The sequence below is a fragment of the Sinohyriopsis cumingii genome, chromosome 17 (genome assembly GCF_028554795.1).
Source record: "Sinohyriopsis cumingii isolate HCF-2022 chromosome 17, ASM2855479v2, whole genome shotgun sequence".
NCBI classification, from domain to species: domain Eukaryota; kingdom Metazoa; phylum Mollusca; class Bivalvia; order Unionida; family Unionidae; genus Sinohyriopsis; species Sinohyriopsis cumingii.
The window spans coordinates 113,030,146-113,057,661 of record NC_142977.1 but is presented as its reverse complement, the minus strand read 5'-3'; the positions used below and the strand labels follow the sequence as shown (position 1 = coordinate 113,057,661).

At 37.2% G+C, this 27,516-nt stretch overlaps 1 protein-coding gene across 2 annotated transcripts in view; it reads right to left on the bottom strand.

The window, feature by feature from the left end:
• The window catches only part of LOC149779685 (piwi-like protein 1), a 105,443-nt gene that overhangs the window by 29,737 nt on the left and 48,190 nt on the right, over positions 1 to 27,516 (bottom strand). For both annotated transcript variants that reach the window (XM_089940529.1, XM_089940527.1), the window contains exons 7-14: positions 25,342 to 25,536; positions 19,111 to 19,222; positions 17,175 to 17,298; positions 15,529 to 15,646; positions 11,776 to 11,890; positions 11,183 to 11,370; positions 10,448 to 10,599; positions 8,955 to 9,079 (exon numbers count right to left, since the gene is read on the bottom strand). In XM_089940529.1, coding sequence (XP_089796655.1) covers positions 8,955 to 9,079; positions 10,448 to 10,599; positions 11,183 to 11,370; positions 11,776 to 11,890; positions 15,529 to 15,646; positions 17,175 to 17,298; positions 19,111 to 19,222; positions 25,342 to 25,536 — 1,129 coding nt within the window. The remainder of the gene's footprint in view (positions 1 to 8,954; positions 9,080 to 10,447; positions 10,600 to 11,182; positions 11,371 to 11,775; positions 11,891 to 15,528; positions 15,647 to 17,174; positions 17,299 to 19,110; positions 19,223 to 25,341; positions 25,537 to 27,516) is intronic.

Genomic DNA, 27,516 nt, shown 5'->3' with positions numbered 1-27,516 from the left:
TTTCAGTTTGTTCTCAATCAAAATAAGTCAGTTTTGAGCGCACTCTTGAATGTGATCACTGTGTCTTCATGTCCAAGTTCAGTGGGCAATTCATTCCACATTGCTGGGCCCTGGTATGCAAAAGAACACTGTCCATATGACTTTGTTTTCATAGTGGGAATAATGAGCATACGATTGTTAGAAGAGGAGCCTAAGTATCTTGCTGGTGTGTACACATGGGTGAGGTCGGATAGGTATGTTGGACTAGAGTCCGACAGTGAAATGTAGCACAGAGAACAAATTTTGTGTTTGATTCTGGATCGAATGGATAGCCAGTGTTTGGTACAGAGCAGCAGGAAGGTGTGCTCTGATCGTGGTACTCTTAAGTATTATCCGAGGAGCTGTGTTTTGAACATTTTGGAGTAGATATTGAGATTAACCAGACATAATTGAGTTACAATAGTTCAGTCTTGAAAGTACTAATGAATACACAAGTGTTTTAGTGGCATCAACTGAAAGATATTTGTGAATGGAGCTGATGCATCTCAGCTCAAGATATGCAGCCTTGCATATGTTCATGACATGTTGATCAATGTGACAGTACTGTCCAGAGTAACACCTAGATTTTATACTGATTGTGTGAATTTAATGTTGGTGTTGCTGATATTTATTGTTTGAGGTAAAGGATGTGAATGAGAAAGGGTGGCTAAATTTGTATATTTGGGTGTCATCAGCATACAATTGGTGAGACACTGGATGATGATCTATGACACTTGAGAGTGGCTGAGTGTATAGAATGAAGAGAACATGTCCAAGAATAGTCCCCTGTGGAACACAACATAAATTAACTGGGCTGGAGTGTATTCCATTTGCACACACAATTTGTGTCATGTTGACCAAGTAGGACTTGAACCACAGTAAGGCTGTATCATGAATGACAAATACATGCTGGAGACAGTGAAGTAATATATCATGGTCTATTGTGTCAAATGCTGCAGACAAATCAAGGAGGGCGAGGATTGTAATCTTTCCGCTATCCAAAGCAGAGAGAATGTCATTAACTACTTTTAGGAGAGTAGTTTCAGTACTGTGGCAAGGGCGATATGCAGATTGTACATTGCTAAAAAGACTGTTTGAATTCAGATGAGATACAAGCTGGGATAGAACAACCTTTTCTAAGATTTTTGGTATGAATGGGAGATTAGAAACTGGGCAGTAGTTCTGTAAATCATTAGGGTCTAGCGATATACATGCCATCTTCAAAATCTACCAAACTTTACGAAGATCATTTTAAAATTTACCTTACTTTACACACATTGGGAAAAAAAATTGACCTTCATTTACACTGCTTTATTTTAAAATTTACCTTCCTTTACACTGATTTTAAAATTGACCTTCCTTTACAATGACTGATTTTAAAATTGACCTACCTTTACACTACTTTATTTTAAAATTGACCTTCCTTTACACTGCTTTATTTTAAAATTGACCTTCCTTTACACTGCTTGATTTTAAAATTGACCTTCCTTTACACTGCTTGATTTTAAAATTGACCTACCTTTACACTGCTTGATTTTAAAATTGACCTTCCTTTACACTGCTTGATTTTAAAATTGACCTTCCTTTATACTGCTTGATTTTAAAATTGACCTTCCTTTACACTGCTTGATTTTAAAATTGACCTTCCTTTACACTGCTTGATTTTAAAATTGACCTTCCTTTACACTGCTTGATAGATAAATGAGCAGTAAGATGCTAAGGAGTAAAATAACGAGTAACAACCTTCCTCTACTTAAGGACTTCTGATAAAGTATACAGAATTTAAATTTTTCAAGCTACAGCACAACTTCTCAACTGACAAAAAACGTCAGGACATTTGTTTTCCTGTACTTGACACAATCAAAAATATCTTTATCCACTGGTTATAGCTACAAACCTAACAGTAATTTTTTTTTCTTCAGACAGGAGGCATTAGTGCCTGTCAGATTGCTCACCTGGCCAAGATAAGATTGTAGCCAATTTCAGACAGGAGCATTAGTGCCTCTCAGATTGCTCACCTGGCCAAGATAAGTCACATAGACAACTGCAACAAACAGGTGGACAATTTATCGGCATCAAGAAAGTGCTTTCTATCTGATTTCTCCCAATGCTGTTATGAAGATGTAGTTTTCATTTGGTGGTAGTAGTGGGGTAAAACTAATTTTAATTATATAATATTAAAATGCTACAGTTCTCGTACTGCTTTCCATTTGACGGACTCCAGTCCCTAGTCAGTGAATTATTCCCTCCACTTACATATATTGGAAAGACAGAATTGAAAAGGATATGATTCCATTCAAACTCATTAATCACAGTCAACATACAGAATACATATCTATAGACTTTGGAGCTGGACCTAGAGTACGGACAGCAGAATGTAAGGATGGTCTCTTTACAACAGTGTCAGGTTTTACATCATTACAATTAGTTTTACCCAGCTAAAGATTAGATTTCAACAGCATTACCACATCACCTGCTAATATTGCTTTGCTGAATTTACTCGTTAGGACAGAGGCTGATGGCCCCAACAAATCCAATATAGGCAACTTCAGAACTTACCTTCTGGTAGCATGACCACAATGACAGTGGTCTAAAGCTGCCATCATTACAGATCAGACTTCCCTTGACAAATATGGGTATGTGCGAAAGCTTGCTAATAACTTCTTGTGGATCAGTGGTTCTTTCCGGTTTCTTCCTCCACTAAATAAATTGGCTGCTAACTATAGCCTATCATCTACTAAAAATAGTGTTAACACAAAAAAGTCACAAATCTTTAAAAGCAGAAGTGTTCAATGCTGTAAATTGGTAGATAGTTGAGTAGCAGATTCTCAACTGGAAACCCAGGTTGGCAAATAAAAGAAACCGAATCGCTAGTTATTCTACCATAAACAACCCTTTACCCAAACTCAAACAAAGCTCACTCCTCTTGAGAAGGTTCTAAAAAAGGTTTTCACAATGCCCAAAGAACAAGCACGATAGAGTTTCTCCAATACCTTAGGAGAGCAGAAAGATGTGGGTTGGACCAAATGGCAGAACTCTCAAGAACTTGTGTTTATAAGGGCTGTCCTAGACCCTTAATATTGGACAAAGGAAGATAAGAAAATCTGCAGTTTGCTTCAAAGGGAACAGGTAAGAACAACACATTACCTACAGCACAAATCAAAAAAGGGAACGCGCAAGAACAACACATTTCCTAGAGCACCAATCACAAAAGGGAACATGCAAGAACAACACATTTCCTACAGCACCAATCACAAAAGGGAACAGGTAAGAACAACACATTTCCTACAGCACCAATCATAAAAGGGAACATGTAAGAACAACACATTTCCAACAGCACCAATCACAAAAGAGAACGTGTAAGAACAACACATTTCCTACAGCACAAATAAAAAAAGGGAACATGTAAGAACAACACATTTCCTACAGCACCAATCACAAAAGGGAACATGTAAGAACAACACATTTCCTACAGCACCAATCACAAAAGGGAACATGTAAGAACAACACATTTCCTACAGCACAAATCAAAAAAGGGAACATGTAAGAACAACACATTTCCTACAGCACCAATCACAAAAGGGAACGTGTAAGAACAACACATTTCCTACAGCACCAATCACAAAAGGGAACATGTAAGAACAACACACTTCCTACAGCACAAATCAAAAAAGGGAACATGTAAGAACAACACATTTCCTACAGCACCAATCACAAAAGGGAACATGTAAGAACAACACATTTCCTACAGCACCAATCACAAAAGGGAACGTGTAAGAACAACACATTTCCTAAAGTACCAATCACAAAAGGGAACATGTAAGAACAACACATTTCCTACAGCACAAATCAAAAAAGGGAACATGTAAGAACAACACATTTCTAACAGCACCAATCACAAAAGGGAACATGTAAGAACAACACATTTCCTACAGCACCAATCACAAAAGGGAACATGTAAGAACAACACATTTCCTACAGCACCAATCACAAAAGGGAACATGTAAGAACAACACATTTCCTACAGCACCAATCACAAAAGGGAACATGTAAGAACAACACATTTCCAACAGCACCAATCATAAAAGATTCTCCACTTAGCATCATAAACCCTAGAAGTAGATTGGAGAATGCTGGTGGCAACTTCACTCAAGAAATGGTCCTGGAAGATTGATCACCAGAGATGAGCCAAGCATAAAAGTCAGTTGTGCAGTAGAGATTCCCTGTTCGTCCAAAGCAGGTCTCTCCTCTGTGGTAACAACCCGGGCTTATCTACCACAAGGCAAGTTGGTCACTGAACCATGACTGCTGGGGCCACCGGATGAATCAAGTAGTGGAGATTCTGACTTGGTGGAGCACATGCAGAATTATTTTGATAGATGGGATTGTGTACACATACAGATGATCCGACTTTATGCTGAAGGTGTCCACCAACCAGGCCTACTGATGGGGTAGTGTTAGGAAAAACATGGGGAGCACATTGTAGTCTCATAGCAAATGTGCACTATGGTTGAAATTTTTTTTGTTCCTAACCAGTGAAGAGACCATCCTGTGAAGACCACAGCAACCCTACATACACATACTCTTCATGTTTTAGCATTTTTCACCCGTTTTTTAAGTAGCTTCGATGGGTAAAGTATATTCATTCCTATTTCTTGTGTTCTTGTTTTAATATCAAGTCTGCAGACATATTTTACGTTGCATTCAGATATTATTCAAGTGGAAAAACATTTGCTTAGATTATTCAGTGGAAATAAAAAGTGTTCATTGGACTATAACATCATTTTGGAACTACTGTGAAATAGTTAAGGGAGTTCTGGACAATGCCATTTTGACATGTCAGGATTATTGGTGGACCAGTATTATTCATGGATCAGATATTTATAAAATTTTTCATTCTTTTGGACTTTAACAGAACTTTTACAGGAGTATTTTGGATTCACTTCATAATAACTTTTTAACTTTGATAATTAAATTACTTGTAAAGTTTAGCAAATCTTAACGGTTTTACTGCGTTCTATTACTTAGTTTATGACCATAGAGTTGTAACACTTGATGTATGCTACTAGAGATATTCTCTGATATGACCACAGTTCTCTGATGCCTTGAGATTGGCATAGCCCTGTGAAAGCCATAAATACTCCCCCCATTTTCCACATTGTTTATATAAAGTCACTTCATCCTGTCACCAAATCCCTCAAAAACCACGCACCCTGGCTTCAAGTGAGCATCTCATTGCGGAATCTAATGTGCCAGTATGCAAAAGAGGCTGGCTTTACAGATGTTAATTGCAACTTTGGTCAGAACAGGTAGAGATTTAATGACCAATGCAGGTAGCGGTGAAAATAGGATTAGATTCAAGTGCAGTCTCCATTCTGCTAAAAGCAGACACTTGAGCATGCAAGTCAAGTCGTTAGGGAAACCGAGCCTGCAGCCATGTTCACGATCCCCAGAAGAGCGAGATAAAGGAAAACCAAACAGCCATTTATAGGGAAGAGAAACAAAAACAGGAAGGTACGTCCTAAATCCACTATGACTGCAGATTTAACATTGCAGCATTCTGAAGCATTCTTCCCAAAGAAATGTGTTTAAGGTAGAAAGGTCAATTATGAGTCAAAAGTTATTGCCCATTTTTTACACTAATAGATTAAGGAATGAAAGTCTGGAAATTCTCTATCCTCTTGACTACACACTTTATCAGAAAGGGGTGTACCTCTTCCCCTAATTCAGACAATCTGGACTGGTGAAAAATTGGGTTCGTGACAGGGAAGGATGATCCCCAAAATTAAGAATAATGGGGGAAGGAGTCTGAAAACTTATTAGAATTTGGAGGATGTTCGATTGGCAGGTCAAGAGCCCAAAACTGCTGCTAGGGACCTGTGTTGTTGGTCCTTCAAATCCTGTGATGCCACTCAAGGGAACAGGTCACTGAAGATTGTCTCCCCCTCTAGATGTGCCAACCTTAAAAGGCTCCTGCTGTGGTTCAGCATGACCTTTGACACCTCCAAGGTGGCATCCTTTTGAAGAAGCAGCTCAGCTCAAAGTACTATTGAGAAGGAAATGTGACATCTTTGCTACAGCCTTCAATAAATGCTGAAGCGCCACTGGAATCAATTATTCTTCAATCCAGGCTTCAAGAGTTTTAATGAGACAAGTCTATGCCATAGCCGATATTCACACCTGTGACACCCCAGAATCAAATGGAAGGAGAGGGCTTATGGGGCAAAGCTGGTGAAAGGACCAACCAGGTACCAAAGTACAAGCCTGTTGATAATAACCCGGGCAATAAAGTGAGGCTTCAAGTACACTTTTAGTTCATTTAAGAAACAGGTTTCCTAATTCAGGTCGACGATCATATAGGGGAACATCAGCAGCAAGTGAGAGACAGAATAAAGTTAGTGTTTGAGGCTTGTGTCATGGGACAATTGGCTACTGTGCAGGCAAACATGGCACAATATTGAGCTTGCAGGAAGTTTTTGCTCAGTCTGATTTGCAGGGCAGGAGAGGGTAGTGCTGCAATTTAAAATTAATTACTTTTTAAAATAAATGGGTAAAACAAACAAAAAATATGTGCATATGCTAAGTGACTGGACAAAAATACTTTTCAATGCAATCTGTGTCAAATAATGTCTGTTAAAGGTGGCATCAAAAGTAGTGTGTAATACCATCTTGTCGAACTAAGATGATTGGCTTTTATTTACACTTCAACCACAAAAAAACAAAAACAATACACAATTGCATGCTGTCTGTGCCATGGTCAAACTATAACAAAGCAGTTCAGGTCTGCACACATTTATTACAATTTCCCTCCAACCAGGCAACATATCATAGGATTGACAGGTACCTGGTAAATGCTTGCTAAAATTCTGACAGCCATAGAAGATGGTCAACACTGTTCACCAACCTACAGAATGCCTAAACTTTTCCTCCAGCACCTGCACCAACAGGTGCAAAGCCAGAGACCCCACTGGAAAGCTCCTCATTGCAGGGATTGGATAAGAATAACCCTTCTAGTGCATCTCTTATAGACCTGCCAACCCTGATGAGTCTGACTCAGTAAGGCAGTTGATTGTTTTCCGTAAGATTGACCAGTTTTCAGTACGGTGTAACAAAATATCAATAACTGCTATTGTCCAATAAACATAATTGTGTCCTTTCCACCTTCACAAGAATCTGAATACTCCTTTTTATTCTTCTGTTTTGATTATTAACACTTTTCTAGAAGCTTATCTTCCCTTACTCTTAACATGCATCTCCTTCTGGAGCCGTTTTTAAAAATCTATAATCAAATTTGATCGTGCCGACAATTTGCATGAAATAAAATAGATGCAGCATGGTTCCCTAATTTTACCAATTCTAAGATGAAACCCGGATCCAATATTTTGTAAAACAATCTCACTAATGTCCTGCACAACACATCATAGCTGTCATGCATGTAACTGTAAAATTTTCACTTAGTTTCAAATCCTGAAATTTAATGTATCTGTCATGGGATGATGTCCTAAAATTAGTATTTCCAAGTGTAAATGAATTTTCTTTGTCATCACATTTTCTTCATTCTATTCCAGCCATGGACAAATTTTTTCCCCAGTCTAAAATGAACAAAAGTTGTTTGTTTTGGAGGTTGCATGGACCCTCATCAACATCATTTTGAGGTTCAAAATCATCTACTGGTATATCCCAGCCCACATAATCTGATATACTTCAAAAATCATTGTCACCCTTTCTGTCACTGTGTAGTACCGTAAGCTGAACCATATTCCGAGTCAGTCATTTTCAGTTTTCAAGGTAGCCCAATTGTATAGATCACATTTTTATGTTTTCCACGAGTCTGTACAAATAACATGCACTTGCACACTCTGGCAGCATCTCTGAGATTGGCACCATTTTTATTTACAAACAATCAGACATTACTAGTACTCTTTAATGTGAAAAACTTGTGTTGTTATGACCATTCTTTCAGTAGTAGTGACACAATTTTAAATATGGTGATTGTGGTGGCCATATTGGATATCAGATTTGCATCAATTCATTTATGACCAGGTGGGCAAGCAAAAATTCTTCTGGCAAAAAACATTGTGATAGCAAGTTTCTGGAGAGCTGCCATAGTGGTTATGTGGAATGTCCAACTGGCACCATTTCATTTAGGACCAATCTGACATCATAGAAAATCTTTTACTGAAAACCAACATGCTGATACGACCATCTGCTAGGGAGTAGAGTTTCTCAAATCTGGATGCAGGATGTATGAATGGCAATGTTTTTATTAAGGCCCGAATTGCCCTTGGTATCACTGTGCAAGTTTTCACAGCAATCCTCCATGTAGTTGAGGAGAGGCGATAGTCACTGAACTTGTGCTAATGTATAGACATCCTTCATTATACTCATGGCGTACTAAAATGCATCAATAAAAAGAAGACATCAAAGTGGTAACAAATAACTGTTGATAGATGGACACGTGACAGATTAATAAAAACCAGTTACCAAATTTGTATACCCAAGTAGTAAAAAGTAACTGATGATAGATGGATTCTTGAAAGACTGACAAGAACCAGATATCAATGGTGAATACCTACATGGTAACAAGTAAATATTGAATGATGGACACTTGACTGATTGATAAAAAACCAGATATCAAATCTGTACAACAGAGTGGTAAAAATTAACTGTTAATAGATGGACTCGTGAAAGACTAATGTTCGAGGGAAGTACATTAGTTCTTTACTTTGTTGAGGCATGGCCCATGACAGGGGGTAGTACGATAGTTCTTTACTTTGTAGAGGCATGGCCAATGTTAGAGGCTAGCACAGTAGCTCTCCATTATTCTGCTGATTCACAACCATTATAGTCTATAGAATGCAACAAGAATTTGCAAGTATTACATTGTTTTAAAGTATGGTTTATTCTCTCAACTTGTGTTTCAAAACTGCACTTACTGGAATTTCGAGAGCCCAGACTTCTCCCCCTAACTTGCAGTTTAATTGTATAGCTACTTTTGTGGCTACTGACATCATCATCTGTTTCTTGGCTAGTGTGCGGCCCACAATCACCTGACTTGGCACTAGAATAAAGAATGCGAACATGAAATACAAAATTAGTTGCTGACAAGTAAACACCATGTGATCCAGGAAGGACACATGTTATGGTTGACCTATTACGTGACTAGCTCGAATAATCCCTGTGACCCTTGTTGAATCCAACAAGTATTCTGAATAACCATTCTAGCTACTGCATACTCATCTGCTACATAAAAGGATAATTACGCTGAATAATTTAATGTTGATAGTACTATTGGTCTTGGAAGAGATACATTGAAAGGACTGATTCACTTATTTAATACATCATTCTTTGGAATTGCAGAGCTGCAACATTCATGTAAAGACCATTTAGATATATAATGACTACGGATTTAAAATACAGGTATTCTTCTGTTTTGTGTATCCATCAGTATAATAGTCTTCTCTCAGCATACCTTTTGGAATGTATTCGGAATACTTGGATGTATTGGAATTGAAAGCAGTCAGGATTTTAGGAACTTGTTGACCCTTCTGTAGGTTATTTTTAATTCTTTCACAACATATTGTAGGAAAATAAATTAATATTTTAAATTATACAAATATTGTTGGTTATCGCTCTTTCTTTTAATGTATTTTATGACCCTAGAGTCGTAACATAAGCTACAAGAAAATTACGAGAACAGGAATTCATGAACCAAAGTTTATTACATAGAAGGCTGAACGTTACTTGAGGTCAATATAAAATTGCGGAAGGATTAGAGTTAAAAGTCCAACAAGTTCAAATAAAACTTACAAGCCAAATGCAATCTTTGAAGGCTGAATCAACAGACGAATATTCTTATTGCTATATTGCAGACAGGCTTTGTTGAACATTACCATGTTTATAAAAAGAGTATACCAAGAGTAACCTTTCATACACCAACACCATACCACTGTACAGGCACTAGAAGGGGATGGCGCACATTGGAGATTACCAACCAAGGGGTCTCAATGACCATGATCTTTGGTCATGAACTTGACTCAATGCAAAGAAACCATTCCTTATTAGACTTATCAAGGTCAAGACCTATCACCTTTAGACCCCAGAATCTTGTGTTTCTTTACCACTCCAAATGAAAGGCATTCTCAAAGAACAATCAAATGCGGACTTCCAAATGCCAATTTTTAGTCACAGTTTTGAGCACTGATTTCTCTAATAAATTAAATTTCTTGTCAAGTTCTTCATTTTAAGCTGATAATAAATCCAACAGCATTTCTATTTGGAATGCAAAGGATGACAACTGAAGACTGGACTAAAACAAAGAATGGAAACAATGGCTGTAATGTGCAAAATCTCTCTAATGTCTTCCCCACCCACCCACCCGGCTCATGCAACATGCGTTATGTTTAAACACCTGTCCATTCAAACCTACCTGGTCTATCAACACAGGTGAACTTTTTTATTGCATCATATCTGTCTTTCTTGTTTGTTGGTAGGACACACATCACCAGCTGGGTCTGTGGGGTGATTGAATTCCGCAAGGCAGTCAGGTACGATTCATTACGATCATCACTCAACTCACAACTGAAGAAAGAAAATAAAGTCCTTTAAAAAGGTTCTATTAGCTGGTGAAAATCAATGAAACCGCTTCTCCCTTCAATTTCATCTTTTAATGATTTCACAATATGGTTGAGGTCCTGCTTCCATCTGAAAACATGCATAACTCGAGTTCTGTACCAGTTTAAAATTTACGTCAAGTTCAAAGTCACTATCACAATGTGAATTTTATGGCTCTTTTAAATTGCAGTTATAATTATTCTATTCTACATTAGAAATTATCAGCATGCAAATGTGGAGTTTTTATCCAAAGGTTGGGATGTTTCTCCAGTTCAGACTTGTGTAGATAAATGTTTGAGGGTGTTTTTTTATAATAAAAACTAAAATATAATGACAATGATTATCAATTTACTTGTATCCTCGTCTTTCTTGATCCAACAGGACTGTTAACCATAAACCTTGACCCAATAGGACCATTAACCACAAATCTTGACCCAATAGGACCATTAACCACAAATCTTGACCCAATAGGACCATTAACCACAAATCTTGACCCAATAGGACCATTAACCACAAATCTTGAAAAGATGCAGTTCCTTTTGCTACTTACGGAATAGGCTGAGCGATCCTCATCCCCATAGGAGGCCCCACTCTGCTTAGAGTCTGTACAAAATCTTGAGCCTGACCACTATTCTTACGAGTGAAAATGATCACCCAATTCTCCAACCCTACTGCTGTAATTAGTTGTTTTCCTCTCATGTCACGTGACCAGTCAGCATCCTCCTGCTTGTAACTCAGCTACAGCATGGAAAATAAAAATCTACTTTTTAGCGGAAACCAACTTTTTTCAGTGCTTTTGGTAGGCAGATCTTGCCAACAGATCATGTTGATGGACAAAATGTTACAAAGTTCATGCATGTACTCCCCTTTGCAATCTTATCACATTAAAACCTTGAAAAGTGAACAATGTAACTATAAAAAAATGATAGAACTGAATTAATGGAGCATGCTGACCATACTGTTCAAGAATAACTCACAGTACAATAAGGTAATATTAGGATGCAATGACTTCAGTTGACAGTAATCTCAAGATCGAAATACAAGCAGTACACTTATGATTTTTTCCGTCATGGATTTATAAACGCTGTGAAATAATCTACTAAAGCATGAGAAGGCATAGAATGATCAGTTTATTGTTTATACCTCTCCTCCCTGTTGGAATACTTTCTCCTGGGGTAGAATTCTTCCATTCAAGTTCAGAAGATTTTGAGAGAATCTCAGCCCCCAACCTCCCATCTCTCTCCGTACATTCTCATTGCTGGAAGACAACATAAATAGGAGTATGAGTGTGATTTAGATCTTTAACATAGTTTTAACAATTTTCCAGTCATATTGCTACAATGTCTGCAATGTGACAGTTTTTTAAATAGATGTCAAGCACTGAAGCATCATGCCGCAGACATGTAGCATGATGTCCCACCCTGTCACATTATCCTGACACCAGGCTGACCAGTCCCAACACTACCTCTTAATGCTGAGCACCGAGCGAGGCAGCTATTAGTACCATTTTTAGAAATCTTTGGTAAGACTCGGCTGGGGTTTGAACCCATGGTCTCCTGTTCAAGCCTTTAGAACACTTACATACGCTGGACATGTCAAAGTGTAATTTGGACTGACTTGCAAAGTACTTGGGTTGTAGATTCATACTTATAAACATAATCTTGTTTATTTCTTGCATTAACTTCACAACTTGTCACTTATCCTTGCTCAACACTTTCATTATCAAGGTGTACACAGAGACACCAGAGTGACCTGTACTGATATGCATACTGGTTCCTTCTCCACACTTTCATTATCAAGGTAGATCAAGGTGTACACTGAGACACCTCAGTGACCTGTACAACAATATGCATACTGCTTTCTACTCCACTTTCATTATCAAGGTAGATCAAGGTGTACAGAGACACCTGAGTGACCTGTACTAATAATATGCATACTGCTTTCTACTCCACTTTCATTATCAAGGTAGATCAAGGTGTACTGAGACACCTGAGTGACCTGTACTGATATGCATACTGCTTCCTACTCCAAGCTTTCATTATCAAGGTAGATCAAGGTGTACACATAGACACCTGAATGACCTGTACTGATATGCATAGTGCAACAAGCTCAACCAATCCGATGCAGACTTTTTAATCTGTGCCAATCAAATCAAATATTTATGTGGCTTCCCGAGTGGCAACAAGCTCAGCTAGTTAGATGCAGACTTTTTAATGTGCCCCTCAAATCAAATATTGATGTGGCTTCCAGACTGGCAACAAGCTTGGCTTGTTAGATGCAGACTTTTTAATGTGCCCCTCAAATCAAATATTGATGTGGCTTCCAGACTGGCAACAAGCTTGGCTAGTTAGATGCAGACTTTTTAATGTGCCCCTCAAATCAAATATTGATGTGGCTTCCAGACTGGCAACAAGCTTGGTTAATCAGAAGTCAACTCAATAAAATGTGAGCCTCATTCGTCAAACTTTTACAAGCTCTTGATGATATCTGCAAACATTTCAAGTGCAATCAAAATAAATACGACTTATGAATTTGGCCAATCACAAAATGAATATGCATGGACCTCACGCATTCTCAAACTGGTCCAATATCTTGATGCCCACTCCCTTCCCCCCCTTCTGCATTTTCTATTGCACTGGTTTTAAAATTAGGGTGGATAGATACAGGGATAGAAGTTACAAATCAGTTACAATATTATCTCTTGGCTCGGCCAATGTAGGTATGTGAGAGCTTGCCAGTAGCTTCTCGAAGGTCGGTGGTTCTTTACGGGGGTTTTCCCCGGGTTCTTCTGTCACCATGTACAGCACGTCTTGTGCTGAAAAATGGCATTTAAACCTAAAACAACAACAAGATTATCTTCATGGTGTGCATGAATTTATTAAAATTTGATTAAGTATGCTTTTGAGTTAGTTACTAAATAAAATTAAAATAAAGTGAAAATTCAACAAAAAATTAAAAACATTTTTGCAAGTGCCAAGAAATTTCCACTAAAATGTCCTCTTGCACACTGCCTAGCAAATAATCCATTAAAGAAATTTAAAACTTTAGCCAGTGTCATATTTAGGCCTGCAGTTTTGTACACAGTTAATATAAAATACACTGTACACTACATACAATATCCTGTCCTAGGACCAATACATTTCCATTATATGGAATTTTTAAGCTCCTGAAGCTTCTCATTCATTTACTTGTCAGCATTATGCATGGATCTTGCTCAATATCATGCATGAATCTTGCTCATTATTATGCATGAATCTTGCTCAATATCAGGGATGAATCTTGTTCATTGTTATGCATGAATCTTGCTCAATATCATGCATTAATCTTGTTCATTATCATGCATGAATCTTGCTCAATATCATGCATGAATCTTGTTCGTTATTATGCATCAATCTTGCTCAATATCATGCATGGATCTTGTTCGTTCTTATGCATGAATCTTGCTCAATATCATGCATGGATATTGCTCAATAGCATGCATGGATCTTGCTCAATATCATGCATGGATCTTGCTCAATATCATGCATGACCTTGCTCAATATCATGCATGATCTTGCTCAATATTATGTATGGATCTTGCTCAACATCATGCATGAATCTTGCTCAATATAACACATGAATCTTGCTCAATATCATGCATGATCTTGCTCAACATCATGCATGAATCTTGCTCAACATCATGCATGAATCTTGCCAATATCATGCATGGATCTTGCTCAATATCATGCATGAATCTTGCTCAATATCAGGGATGAATCTTGTTCATTGTTATGCATGAATCTTGCTCAATATCATGCATTAATCTTGTTCATTATCATGCATGAATCTTGCTCAATATCATGCATGAATCTTGTTCGTTATTATGCATGAATCTTGCTCAATATCATGCATGGATCTTGTTCGTTCTTATGCATGAATCTTGCTCAATATCATGCATGGACCTTGCTCAAATAGCATGCATGGATCTTGCTCAATATCATGCATGAATCTTGCTCAACATCATGCATGAATCTTGCTCAATATCATGCATGGATCTTGCTCAATATCATGCATGATCTTGCTCAATATCATACATGGATTTTGCTCAATATCATGCACTGATCTTGCTCAACATTATGCATGAATCTTGCTCATTATTATGCATGGATCTTGCTCATATTATGCATGGATCTTGTTCATTATTATGCATGAATCTTGCTATTATCATATGTGGATGTTGCTTATTATTTCATGCATGGATCTTTTTCATTATCATGCATGACTCTTGCTCATTATTATGCATGGGTCTTGTTCATTATGCATGGAACTTGATCATTATTATGCATAAATCTTAGTCATTATTATGCATGGGTCTTGTTCATTATTATGCATGGACCTTGCTCATTATGATGCATGAATTTTGCTTATTATTTCATGCATGGATCTTGTTCATTATTATGCATGAATTTCGCTTACTATTATGCATGGATCTTGTTCATTATTATGCATGAATTTGGCCAATTATTATGCATGGATCTTAATTAGACAAAGGAGAAATCAAAAAAATTCTGCCGGATTACATTTCAAAATCATATATGGTACAAAGGACAGAAAATAAATTGGGACTCTTTTCTAGTTGCCTGTCAAAAATTTATAAATGTGACTAATGCACACAGATAAAATTAAAATGCAAAGTTCAAACAGCTGCTCAAACTCGACAATATTTTAGTGGCAACTCCAGCTTGTTTCATCTAAAGACTTGTACCCATTCAATCAATGGAACCATTCAAAATTTGAACAAGACAAATTTGCAACCAGCATGATGTGACAAGTCATGAGTAATTATGTGGTCCCACTGAAGATATGGTAGGAGCCTAAGAACTTTATTAACAAGAATCAATAAAAAGATAAAAGGACCTGTTGATTTGTTGTACAAATGCTGTGAGTGTCTTTGTTCTGCCTTCAGGGGCCACACGAGTGTGTGCACCAACATCCTTCATCACATTGAAGTCTGCTCTGGCCTCATCCGTCAAGCCTGCAAAACAAGTAGAGTTACAAAGAAAAAGGTTTTAGTGAAGTAATCTTCCCACTCCCCCTTTTCATAATGACCACTGTATTTGTATTATTACTTAAGTGACATCTTATTTTCCTTTCAATAATGTAACGGAACTATAAATATCTATCATTGCCACACACCTGCCATTTGGACTAGCACTTTCTATGCAAATAGTCTTTCTTACAATGAGATCCAGAGAATCACAGCAGATATTTAAAATTTAAAAAGTCAAAGATTTAGTATTGTGCTGACATACTCGACAAGAACAAATACTACTAATACCCTAAGCCATGTTTTAAGCAGCAACTATTTATACCATCATGAAGATGCTTAGATGTCATTCATGTAGTTGCACTGAGTTGGAATTAATGAGCTTCAGCTACACATGGCAAGAGATGACGACAATACAATTAAAATGGATTCCTAAAAATAACTTCTGGAAATTTTTTTAACTTTACAGTTAAATGGTAACAGTGAAACATATCCCTTTTCTACTTTACTGTTAAATAGTAACAGTGAAACATATCCCTTTTCAACTTTGCTGTTAAATGGTAACAGTGAAACATATCCCTTTTCAACTTTACTGTTAAATGGTAGCAGTGAAACATATCCCTTTTCAACTTTACTGTTAAATGGTAACAGTGAAACAAAATTCCATTTTCAAAGCCATGACTATCAGTTATATTTAATACCTAGGAATATGCTCTTACTACAGGGCAACACAAGAGGGGGTGGGATGGATTCAAGGGAAATAACTCAACTACAGGGCAACAGAGATGGATTCAAAAGAAATAACCTAACTACAGGGCAACACGGGGGGGGGGGGGGGGGGGGGGAGGAGGATTCAAGGGAAATAACTTAACTACAGGGCAATACAAAGATGGATTCAAGAGAAATAACAACTACAGGGTTATACAAGGGGGACAGATTCAAGAGAAATATGCGAACTACTGGGTTACACAAGGGGCATGGGTTAAAAAGAAATACCTTATATCTAAGGCTACACAAGAGGATGGGTCAAATATAAACGCCTTAGCTACAAGGCTAAATAGGGAGCATGGGTTAAAAAGAAATACCTTCTTTACAAGGCTACCCAAGGGGGATGAGTTAAAGGGAATTACACATGGTTTCACAAGGAGGAAATGGTTAAAAAGACATTCTAACTGCAAGGTTACACAAAAAGGAAGGAGTTAAAGGTAATTACACTAACGACAATTACACAAGGGAGATGGGTTAAAGAGATATACCCTAGCTACTGGGTTACACAAGGGAGATGGGTTAAAGAGATATACCCTAGTTACTGGGTTACACAAGGGAGATGGGTTAAAGAGATATACCCTAGCTACTGGGTTACACAAGGAGATGACTTTAGGATAAATACCCAGAAGTAAGCTCTTACCAATAAAAATGCTGGAAATGCCTTTTATTTATTTATCATTCCAGCCCCAACAAGTTTCTGCTACAAGAAACGGACTCTTTTCAAGATGTTTTTGATTTGCAAACTCACCAGTCATCTTACAAAGCTCTGGCAGTAGATACAAGTTGTCCGTCTGCCCACGTCTAATATCCTTCTTTTTCGGTTTGCTGACCAAAAGGGGTTGGTCCACATCTTGCACATCAATTTCGTAGCTCTGCAAGAAAAGTGTGTGAGATTTTGATTTTTGATGTAGCTTTAAAAAAATTCAGTCATATCATTACGATGTCTGCAGTGTGGCAGTCTAGCACTGGGGCATCATGCTGCAGACAAGTATCATGACCCACCCAGCCACATTATCGAGTCAGTTCTGCTGGGCATACAACAAGTCATATATTAGGGTTAGGGTTATTGAGTCAGTTCTGCTGGACATACAGTAAGTCATATTTTAGGGTTAGGGTTATCGAGTCAATTCTGCTGGGCATACAATAAGTCATATTTTAGGGTTAGGGTTAGGGTTATCGAGTCAGTTCTGCTGGGCATATAAGAAGTCATTTTAGGGTTAGGGTTATCGAGTCAGTTCTGCTGGGCATACAATAAGTCAGGGTTAGGGTCATCTTTGATGATGGCAGACCAACATCATCTGTACAAACTTAAAAAGCCCTATGCCAGGAGACTGTCAAATTATGTTCTGTGATTTTGAGAACAAGTTGTATTAAGGCGTTCCTATTTTTGGTAGTCATGGGGTGTAACAGCATCTGCACAAACAAACAGCTTGAATACCTTCAGACACGACAACTGACTTTGAAGCTAACACATCTTCAGACACAAGAACTGAATCTGAAGTGAATACAACTGGCCTTGAATGCAACTTTGTAGCTCTGCAGTTATACAAACCAGTACGCCTGGAGACGCAATAATTGGCCTTGAAGCTATTACATTTTCAGACACATTATCGGGCCTCGAACATGGCTTCCTAGATCAACAGTTATAGAAGTTCAATGACATCCAAAGTTACGTGGTATTATGACTGGCCTTTTTCAAGGCAGAAAAACAATGGAATTGATATCCATGTTTACAGTTCCAACCCTCCTGAGGGTAAAAGTAAAACAAGTTTTCTAAATGTAAAACCTGCCTAGTCCACCATCCCTACCCCTTACTGCATTGTAAAGATATAGTATTCATCATCATGCCACCACAAACCAAATTTGAAGTCTCCGCAGGCACTGGTGTCCAAACAATAAGCATAATGGCTGACCTAGCTCAATGTGGATGGGAAATAAAAGTAACATTACCGAAGTTTTCACTGATGGGTGTTGTACTCCCGATGTTGCATGGTTAGCAAGCAACAGCGCAGGAGAAACTGAGGCCCAAAAAAATGTGTGCTTCCAATTGGCTGACCATCCCCATTTTTCGTTACTGATCCTTGCACTTTTTTCCACAAGGGTAATAAAAACAAATATATAAAAAAAATTCCTGAAATTGATTTGTGCATCCAATAGAGCCAGTTTAACCCAATACTTGAAACGCTAAGTACAAAATATATACTAATCACTATGTTTTGAAGAAAAAAATAATACCTGCCTACCCTAATTTTAAACCAGTGCAATATGAAACATATTTTTGTATCTTTTGGCCTCATCTAAACCTAATACCACATCAAGCACAATTCAATGAACCCTCATCTAAACCTAATACCACATCAAGCACAATTCAATGAACCCTCATCTAAACCTTATACCACATCAAGCACAATTCGATGAACCCTCATCTAAACCTAATACCGCATCAAGCACAATTCAATGAACCCTCATCTAGTTTTCACTACTGGCTGTGGTACTCTCCATAAACATTTAGATACCAACTCTACCAGCAAAAGTGTCAGAGAAAACAACCAAAACACCAACATTAAACTTCAATGCTGACACCAGATGGACAGAAATACCCCATCCCACCAAAATTGAACTCTGACAAGACAAAAGGGAATAGAAAACCTTCACTATCATTGTAAAAAGACAGTAAAACCCACTTTTTTATAATAGTCCTTATATGAAATTTCTGAGCCATCATGGAGCTTGAATGTGTCACTCGGTCGTTTGTCCCATGCTATGTCATCCACTCTGTATGTTCTGTTATTATATCTGCAAAGACACAAGATTCATAAAAGAATGACATGACTGTATTGCAGGTTAATGCACTTAAACTGAAAATTAAGCAATACAACTTAAACTAGTACCTAACACTCTTGCAAGCTATTGAATATGCCCATAGCAGGACAATTTGAATGGAATAATTTTGATTTACCATCGACTGAATCAGTACACTTAGCAATAAACAATCAAATTTATGTTAGCCCCTACTTTGTGTTCGCTGTCATTTGTACTACACAAGTGAAGAGAACAGACATGTTCAGTATTATCTCAACTGCACAAATCCCAACTAAAAAGTTAGGACCCCACCTTCAATTTAAAAATGAAATAAAAATGCAGTCAATTTGCACTGAGAGCAACAAAACGTGTAACATTCATAAATATTTGCAATGCTCAACCTAATCTACTTATTTGAATTTTAGATAAAATGACTACCTGCAATTGTGCAATGATCAACCAACATAATTAAATACTAAACAAGTGACTGCCTGCAACTGTGCAATGATCAACCAACATAATTAAATACTAAACAAGTGACTGCCTGCAATTGTGCAATGATCAACCAACATAATTAAATACTAAACAAGTGACTGCCTGCAACTGTGCAATGATCAACCAACATAATTAAATACTAAACAAGTGACTGCCTGCAACTGTGCAACGATCAACCAACATAATTAAATACTAAACAAGTGACTGCCTGCAATTGTGCAATGATCAACCAACATAATTAAATACTAAACAAGTGACTGCCTGCAATTGTGCAACGATCAACCAACATAATTAAATACTAAACAAGTGACTGCCTGCAATTGTGCAATGATCAACCAACATAATTAAATACTAAACAAGTGACTGCCTGCAATTGTGCAACGATCAACCAACATAATTAAATACTAAACAAGTGCCTGCCTGCAATTGTGCAACGATCAACCAACATAATTAAATACTAAACAAGTGCCTGCCTGCAATTGTGCAACGATCAACCACCATACCATATATACTCATACATAAGCTGAATAATTTAGGAAGAAAAAAAAAGCCTGGAAGAAAAGGGGTTGGCTTATTCATGGGCCTAGGTGTAAACATATTTACTGGTATATATTGTTTTTGTAGATTGCCGAAGATGAGATCACTGTGGATATCAGAACGTGGGAGACATGACAAGAGGGTACAACAACCAAGGCTGACTACCTTCCTCTATGGGGAATGTTGTTGTTGTTGTTGTGGGGTTTAACGCCATTTTTCTGCACACGATAGGCCATATATGGTGGCCAGTATTAATGGTGGAGGAAGAAACCGGGAAAACCCCGGAAAGAACCACCGACCCACGAGAAGCTACTGGCATGCTTTCTCACATATCTACATTGGCTGAATCTGAGACTCGAACCGGCGCAGACAGAGGTGAGATGGCAGTGATCCGTAACGGCGAACGCTTTAGACCACTCGGCCACTCGGGGCCCCCTCTATGGGGAATGAGGAGGAATCCAAAGACATCCTCTCCTGACCCTTTTGGCCACAATATCATGTGAAAGCTGGGATGTAGGTAGTTTTAAAATGGGTCAGATAGTTCTGCTAGAGCTCTTGCTTAAAACTTCTGGTTGGGAAGACCCTTGACCTGTCAGGATGGTGGTTCATTAAAACTTCTGGTTGGGAAGACCATTGACCTGTCAGAATGGTGATTCATTAAAACTTCTGGTTGGGAAGACCCTTGACCTGTCAGAATGGTGATTCAACAGCTTTGCTAACAAGATACAATTTTTTTTTTTAAATACTTTGTTGATCTAAGTAAAATACATAAAGCACTAGCTCTGTCACAGGCTTTTATAATCCAACAGACCAGTACACAGAAGGTACATATTTACAGTGTAACAGTATACGTTAAATATCAGAGATCCTAGTATTGAGTCTTGTGGTGTTCCTTTGGAGGCGATACCCCAGTTACTATATGAAGCTTCCAGTTTAATGCGTTGTTTTTGGTTATACAAATAGTTTTCAATTAGTCCCAGTTTAGATCAGTGTAGAAGGCTTTTATTTTTTCACCAATGAGGCTGTGGTGAAGACTGTCAAAGGCTTTGGACAAATCCATTAGTATTGCTCCCACATTTGAACTATTATACAATGTACTGAAGACCGTCAAAGGCTTTGGATAGGTCCATTAGTATTGATCCCACATTTGAACAATTGTACAATGTACCTCTCCAGTCCTCCACTTGATTCAGTGGAGTTGTTTGACATCCATACCCTTTTCTAAATGTAGATAGGAAGCCATGAAAAATGTTATCAAAATGCAGTTATATCTGATTACAAAGAAGCCTTTAAAAATTCTGGGAGGTGCAAGGTAAAATCTTACAGATCTGTAGTTGCCCTCATCCAGAGAATCAGATTTTGTTTATACTGGGGTTAACTATGCTCCTTTCAGATGATGAAGCAACATCCCTTTGTCAATAAAATATTAAAACGTTTGTTGATATCGGAGCATAAAACAGGTGCACATAATTTAAGCAGTTTGGTGGTATATTGTCAACACCTGTAGATTTAACTGAATCAGGCTTATCATAATTAAATAACTTGTTCGGGCACTACATGTTTCAATCTGAGAACTAAGTATTTTTCAGGTGGTTAATTATCATGAATAGGTTGTATGCAAGGTTGAGTAGTGTTATTTAGGAGTTCATGTGACCCAATGTTTTTTGCATTATGTAGGGCCAAATAAAATGTGCGTGTTCCCTATTTCACTTGTTTTTAAATTAAGGTAGGTAGGCAAGTTATTTTATTCTTTTTCTTTACCCTGGGGAAAAAAGTGCTATGCTCCAAAAGACACATTTTTTTGCCAAGTATTCATTGAAAATTCCATACATTTAAGAATGATGTTATAATCTGAACCTTTATTTTTTGATCATAAAAAGGCTTTAATGGCAGGCCAAAAGTCCTTAGATTTTGTGCCACAACTTCACCTTTCAAAGAAATACTGTATGATACGTTGCTTCCCAAGATTGGTGACAAAATTTCAGTTTTGTAAGCCTCCCCAAGTCATAGAGTTTTCAAATTTGTTATGTACCATACACTTTTTATATATAGCCAAAGTTCACTGTTCTTATAGAGAAGTTGATCTTTTTCCCTCTTCTATGAAAGTTTTGTAAAATTCCACACAAAAATTCCCCTAGAGTACGAAGTGAATATGTAACAATAATTTACTGTATTGCAAATTGAACCCCAAATAAACTAAGAATTTCTAACACAAGTCTTAATAAAGTTCTGAATAAACTTCTGTGGTATTTCAAATAATATCCAATGCTGAAGGTGTTGATGTGCCTGTAGTGGCCTGTAGTCTCTAATGTACTAATTAACAAATTGCCTGAACTGTAATGATGTGCAAACAGTCTCTTGAAGAAATACAATACTAAAATCCACGAAGTCTTTGTCTGAATCGACTATAATTCCCAGTTAACATTATTATATAGCACTCTGAAGAATTACAATAATACATTCAACAAAGTCCTTGTCGGAATTCACTATAATTCCCAGTTAATATATCCGTGCACTTTGTATTTCCACAGGCAAACGATTTGAATTAAATAATTTCGCCTAAATCAAAGATGGTCCTGAATACAATATAAAAGACTCTGCAGTACCTTACAGCAAGAATAAATAAATTTTCCAGTAAACAATATCATAAAAATACAATACACAAAAAAAACAACAGGAGGAGGGCCACAAGTTAATTTGCTGAACAATCCTAGTTATTATTAGATCTGTTACTTAAATTATAACAATGTCCTTGACCTGGAGTAGGATAATGATCCGAATATTTATCCCACAGAGAAATATATACTTTGGATTAGTTGTTTACAGAACAACAACAAAAAAAACATCGATGATTCTGCTCAGGTAGCCAACGAATTCGCTTTTGAACATCAGCTACAAGATAAAATTTTACAGAACCCACATAATGAATAATAAAACAAACAACACAAATTAGACATAACAGGCCCTCAAAAAGTTTTTACCATGTTCCAGCAAAACCCTTTGCCACCTCCAAAGCAGCAATATACATGCCATCCCCATGAGAGGTTTCAGCGTAACTATTGCTATTATAAGTGTCAAAAAAGTGCAATTTGGGTGTAAAGAGTATAATCTATATACTACATGCCAGAATTACAGCACATGGGAAAAAGATACATTTATCCTTGCTACAAACCTGGTTCTACAGCTGGGCAAAATCCATATGGATTAGAACCAGAATATAAACACAAACTGTACTGAAAAATTATTCACATTCAGCACTTGCTTCAAATAGTCTACATGTGTAACTTACGCTGAATAATTATGAACTGGAACTGTAGACAGGTACTCATGACTTGATGCCTTGTTCTTGGTGACCAGTATTTATCACCTTACCTAAGGTCCTGCCCCCACGGCGAGACACCCGACGACCTGCCTCAATCGAGTGACGCCTGATGACCAGTGAGAGACACATGATGATCATTACTAAAACACTTCCCACTGACCAATGCTCTGTCACAAGCCAATGATGGGGCCCAGAGTGGCCGAGTGGTCTAAAATGCTCACCGTTACGGATCATTGCCATCTCACCTCTGTCTGCGTGGGTTCGAGTCTCGGGCTCGGCCAACGTGGGTACGTGAGAAAGCTTGCCAGTAGCTTCTCGTGGGCTGGTGGTTCTTTCCGGGTTCTTCCTCCACCACTGATACTGGCCGCCATGTATAGCCTATCTTGTGCTGAAAAATGGCATTAAACTCTATAACAAAAACAAGTCAATGATGGGTCAAGCAATGAATCCCAATCAGGATATCTCCATGTGAAAAAATCATGCCCAACAATGAGCTCCCCATGAGCTGTAAACCAGTCAAATTGAGCAAAAAAGAATTCATTTCTTCCAAAATGGGTTGGAAGGACTGGCTACTGGGAAATGCATCCCCTACAAGTATTGTGGATCCTTCAATAAAGGCAGCTTATAAGTTCCATCCTCCAAGAAGTATCTGTTGCCATTTTCCATACCCCAGAAAGAAGCATGGAACAATCTCTTATGGGAGCTGGTGACTTCTTTACATCAGGATGCGATTTAATTCCCTCCAAAGAACGGTAAAAAGCGGTTCCGTTCTGTTCCTATAGAACAACAGCTTTCCACTGAATTACACTCCTCATCAGACCAAATTGCAGAAAATGGGCACCATGCACACCCTCCAAGTATTTGCTTGTGGTCTTTATATAATGAGAGTGAAATAAACTCCAAGGCAAACAGAAAGACTTCAAGGAAATACAAAAGTCTTCAACTGGAACAAGAAATGGGTGGCTAATACTAACCCTAACACCATTTACAAAAAGATATATTTTTTTTAAAGTAATACTTTCCTAGAGAGGTATAAAAAAAACTTTAATAAAGAATGACATATACAAACAAAATGTACACCAGAAAAGGATGAAAATATCAAGTATAATACAAACATGTATGCAATTGACAGGTATGTGTCAAATTACTATTTGGGCATGAAAATAGAAAGCACCCTGAGAAATGTGAGAATTAAAAATGTTCAAAGAAACTAACAATATTCCAAAACACAAACCAGACTCAGATCACGTCTTTTGTTCTGCAATGACATTGGAAAAGCAAAATGAAAGCAGATAGCAATGCAATAACAGATGGTAATATATTATTGCTATTAAAACACGATATAATGGGTCTATTCATAAATTCTGTTCTATGTTAAGCCCCACCCCCACACACAATGAACTGAAAATTAACTGTGTGCAAATCCTGGTGACTGATGTTGTTTCAGGTATGAGATTTACACGAATATAACAAAGAGTTCATCAAAAGTGTGCAGATAAAAGGATAGTTTCATTACTTATATATAAAAGTGGATCTTCAACACTGTGCACTGATAGTTCCAGTATTTAAATATGAAAGTGGATGCTAACCTGTAATTTTACCTGGAAGATGCATTTTACCGGTATCTGTTCTTGTTTTCTGGACCTGGTGGTATCCATTCCATTTTGAATAAATGAAAGAAACAACACTTAAAACGTCATCTACTAGTTTTATAAAACAAACAACAACTTGATAATCTTCTTGTTATCTTGTTCTTTACCTTGTTAAGACAATTGATCCAACCAGGGAGCGAGTTGCTTCATCATGGAATGCATTTTGGTTTCGTTGAAACATGTCGTACATCAGATCCAAGACCGAATCAGATCGGAGGATTTTGTGGGAGATATCGCAGTTAAGCAGAACTTCATTTTCATACTGCAGGATGGATGTGACGAACCCTGGCATCACCTGCAATCTAAGCAAACAAGATGCAGTTTACTGGCAATGTTCATTGAGAAGCTAGACACAAGTGTTACAACTCTATGGTCTTAAATTAAACAGAAAAGAGCAAAAACCAAAAAGTTTTGTAAAATTCAATACATAATTTTTTTCTCTAGAATAAAAAAGTGAAATTGTAAAAATAACTTGCAGTATTGTAAATTAAATCCCAAGCAGAGATAAACATACTATTACAAGTCCAAACGTATAGAATATTCTGAATGAATTCCAGTGATGATCCAAAAAATTCCAGTCTGAATGTGATGATGAACCAATAGCCCGGAACAGTGCTGACGTGACAAAAATTTTGATGTATAACAATGATATAATCCAAAACTGTCCTTCAATGAATTCAAAATAACTCCAAAATAGTAATGTAGTCTGAAAATTATCAATGTGCACTTTTAATTCTAACAAATAATTTAAATAAATAAATCCTCAATAATTAAAACTGAACACAACTAAAAGACTGATTGCACTAATTAGGTGTTAAAGTAGGAATGAGTAATTCTAATATAAACAAACATTATATCAAAACCGAAGTCACGATAACAGGACTAGGATGAGGGTCATCCCAATGGAAATTTCTATTAAACTGAAACAAAAGTCATTTCTGGAATCTTCTAGGGTCAGAATAAAGGTTGTGTCTAGAACTTGAAGCCAAATAAATATTTTACCGACAAATATTAATAATCTAAATATATAATATTCAATCAGGTACAAAAATTATCTATGCAATATTTTGTTTACAAGCAAAAAGATATTGGTCAGACAGGTTCAAACTCCTATCATATATTGACAACAGTCAATCTCATAATACAAATTAAATATACACAACACAAGACAAATATTAGTTCACTGTGAAGCTTGGCACAAGGTACATTCAGGTGGATAGGAGTACAACAACAATCAATGGACAGGGTACATACAGGACAACACACAAGTTAATGAGAAGCTAGACAAAGGGTACAAACAAAAAAGTTACACACAAGCTCAATGAGAAGCTAGACAAAGGATATAAACAAAAAAGATACGCACAAGTTCAATGAGAAGCTAGACAAAGGATACAAACAAAAAAGATATGCACAAGTTAATGAGAAGCTAGACAAAGGATACAACAAAAAGATATGCACAAGTTAATGAGAAGCTAGACAAAGGATACAAACAAAAAAGATATGCACAAGTTAATGAGAAGCTAGACAAAGGATACAACAAAAAAGATATGCACAAGTTAATGAGAAGCTACACAAAGGATACAAACAAAAAAGATACACACAAGTTCAATGAGAAGCTAGACAAAGGATACAAACAAAAACGATACGCACAAGTTCAATGAAAAGGTAGACAAAAGATACAAACAAAAAAGATATGCACAAGTTAATGAGAAGCTAGACAAAGAATACAAAAAAAAAGATATGCACAAGTTAATGAGAAGCTACACAAAGGATACAAACAAAAATGATACACACAAGTTCAGTGAGAAGCTACACAAAGGATACAAACAAAAAAGATATGCACAAGTTAATGAGAAGCTAGACAAAGGATACAAACAAAAAAGATATGCACAAGTTAATGAGAAGCTAGACAAAGGATACAAACAAAAAAGATATGCACAAGTTCAATGAGAAGCTAGACAAAGGACACAAACAAAAAAGATAAGCACAAGTTCAATGAGAAGCCAGACAAAGGATACAAACAAAAAAGATACGCACAAGTTCAATAAGAAGCTAGACAAAGGATACAAACAAAAAAGATATGCACAAGTTCAATGAGAAGCTAGACACAGGGTACACACAAGAAAGAGTCTGAACTAAATGAAATTAAGAACATGTAAAGAAAGGACTTTCTGATAAAGGCACAGTTTAAATACAGTCCAGGAAGAATACTGTATGAAGTGATCAAAAGAAAGGTGCCCATCCAACTGGACAATTGTCATGCATTAAAAGAATCCATAAAC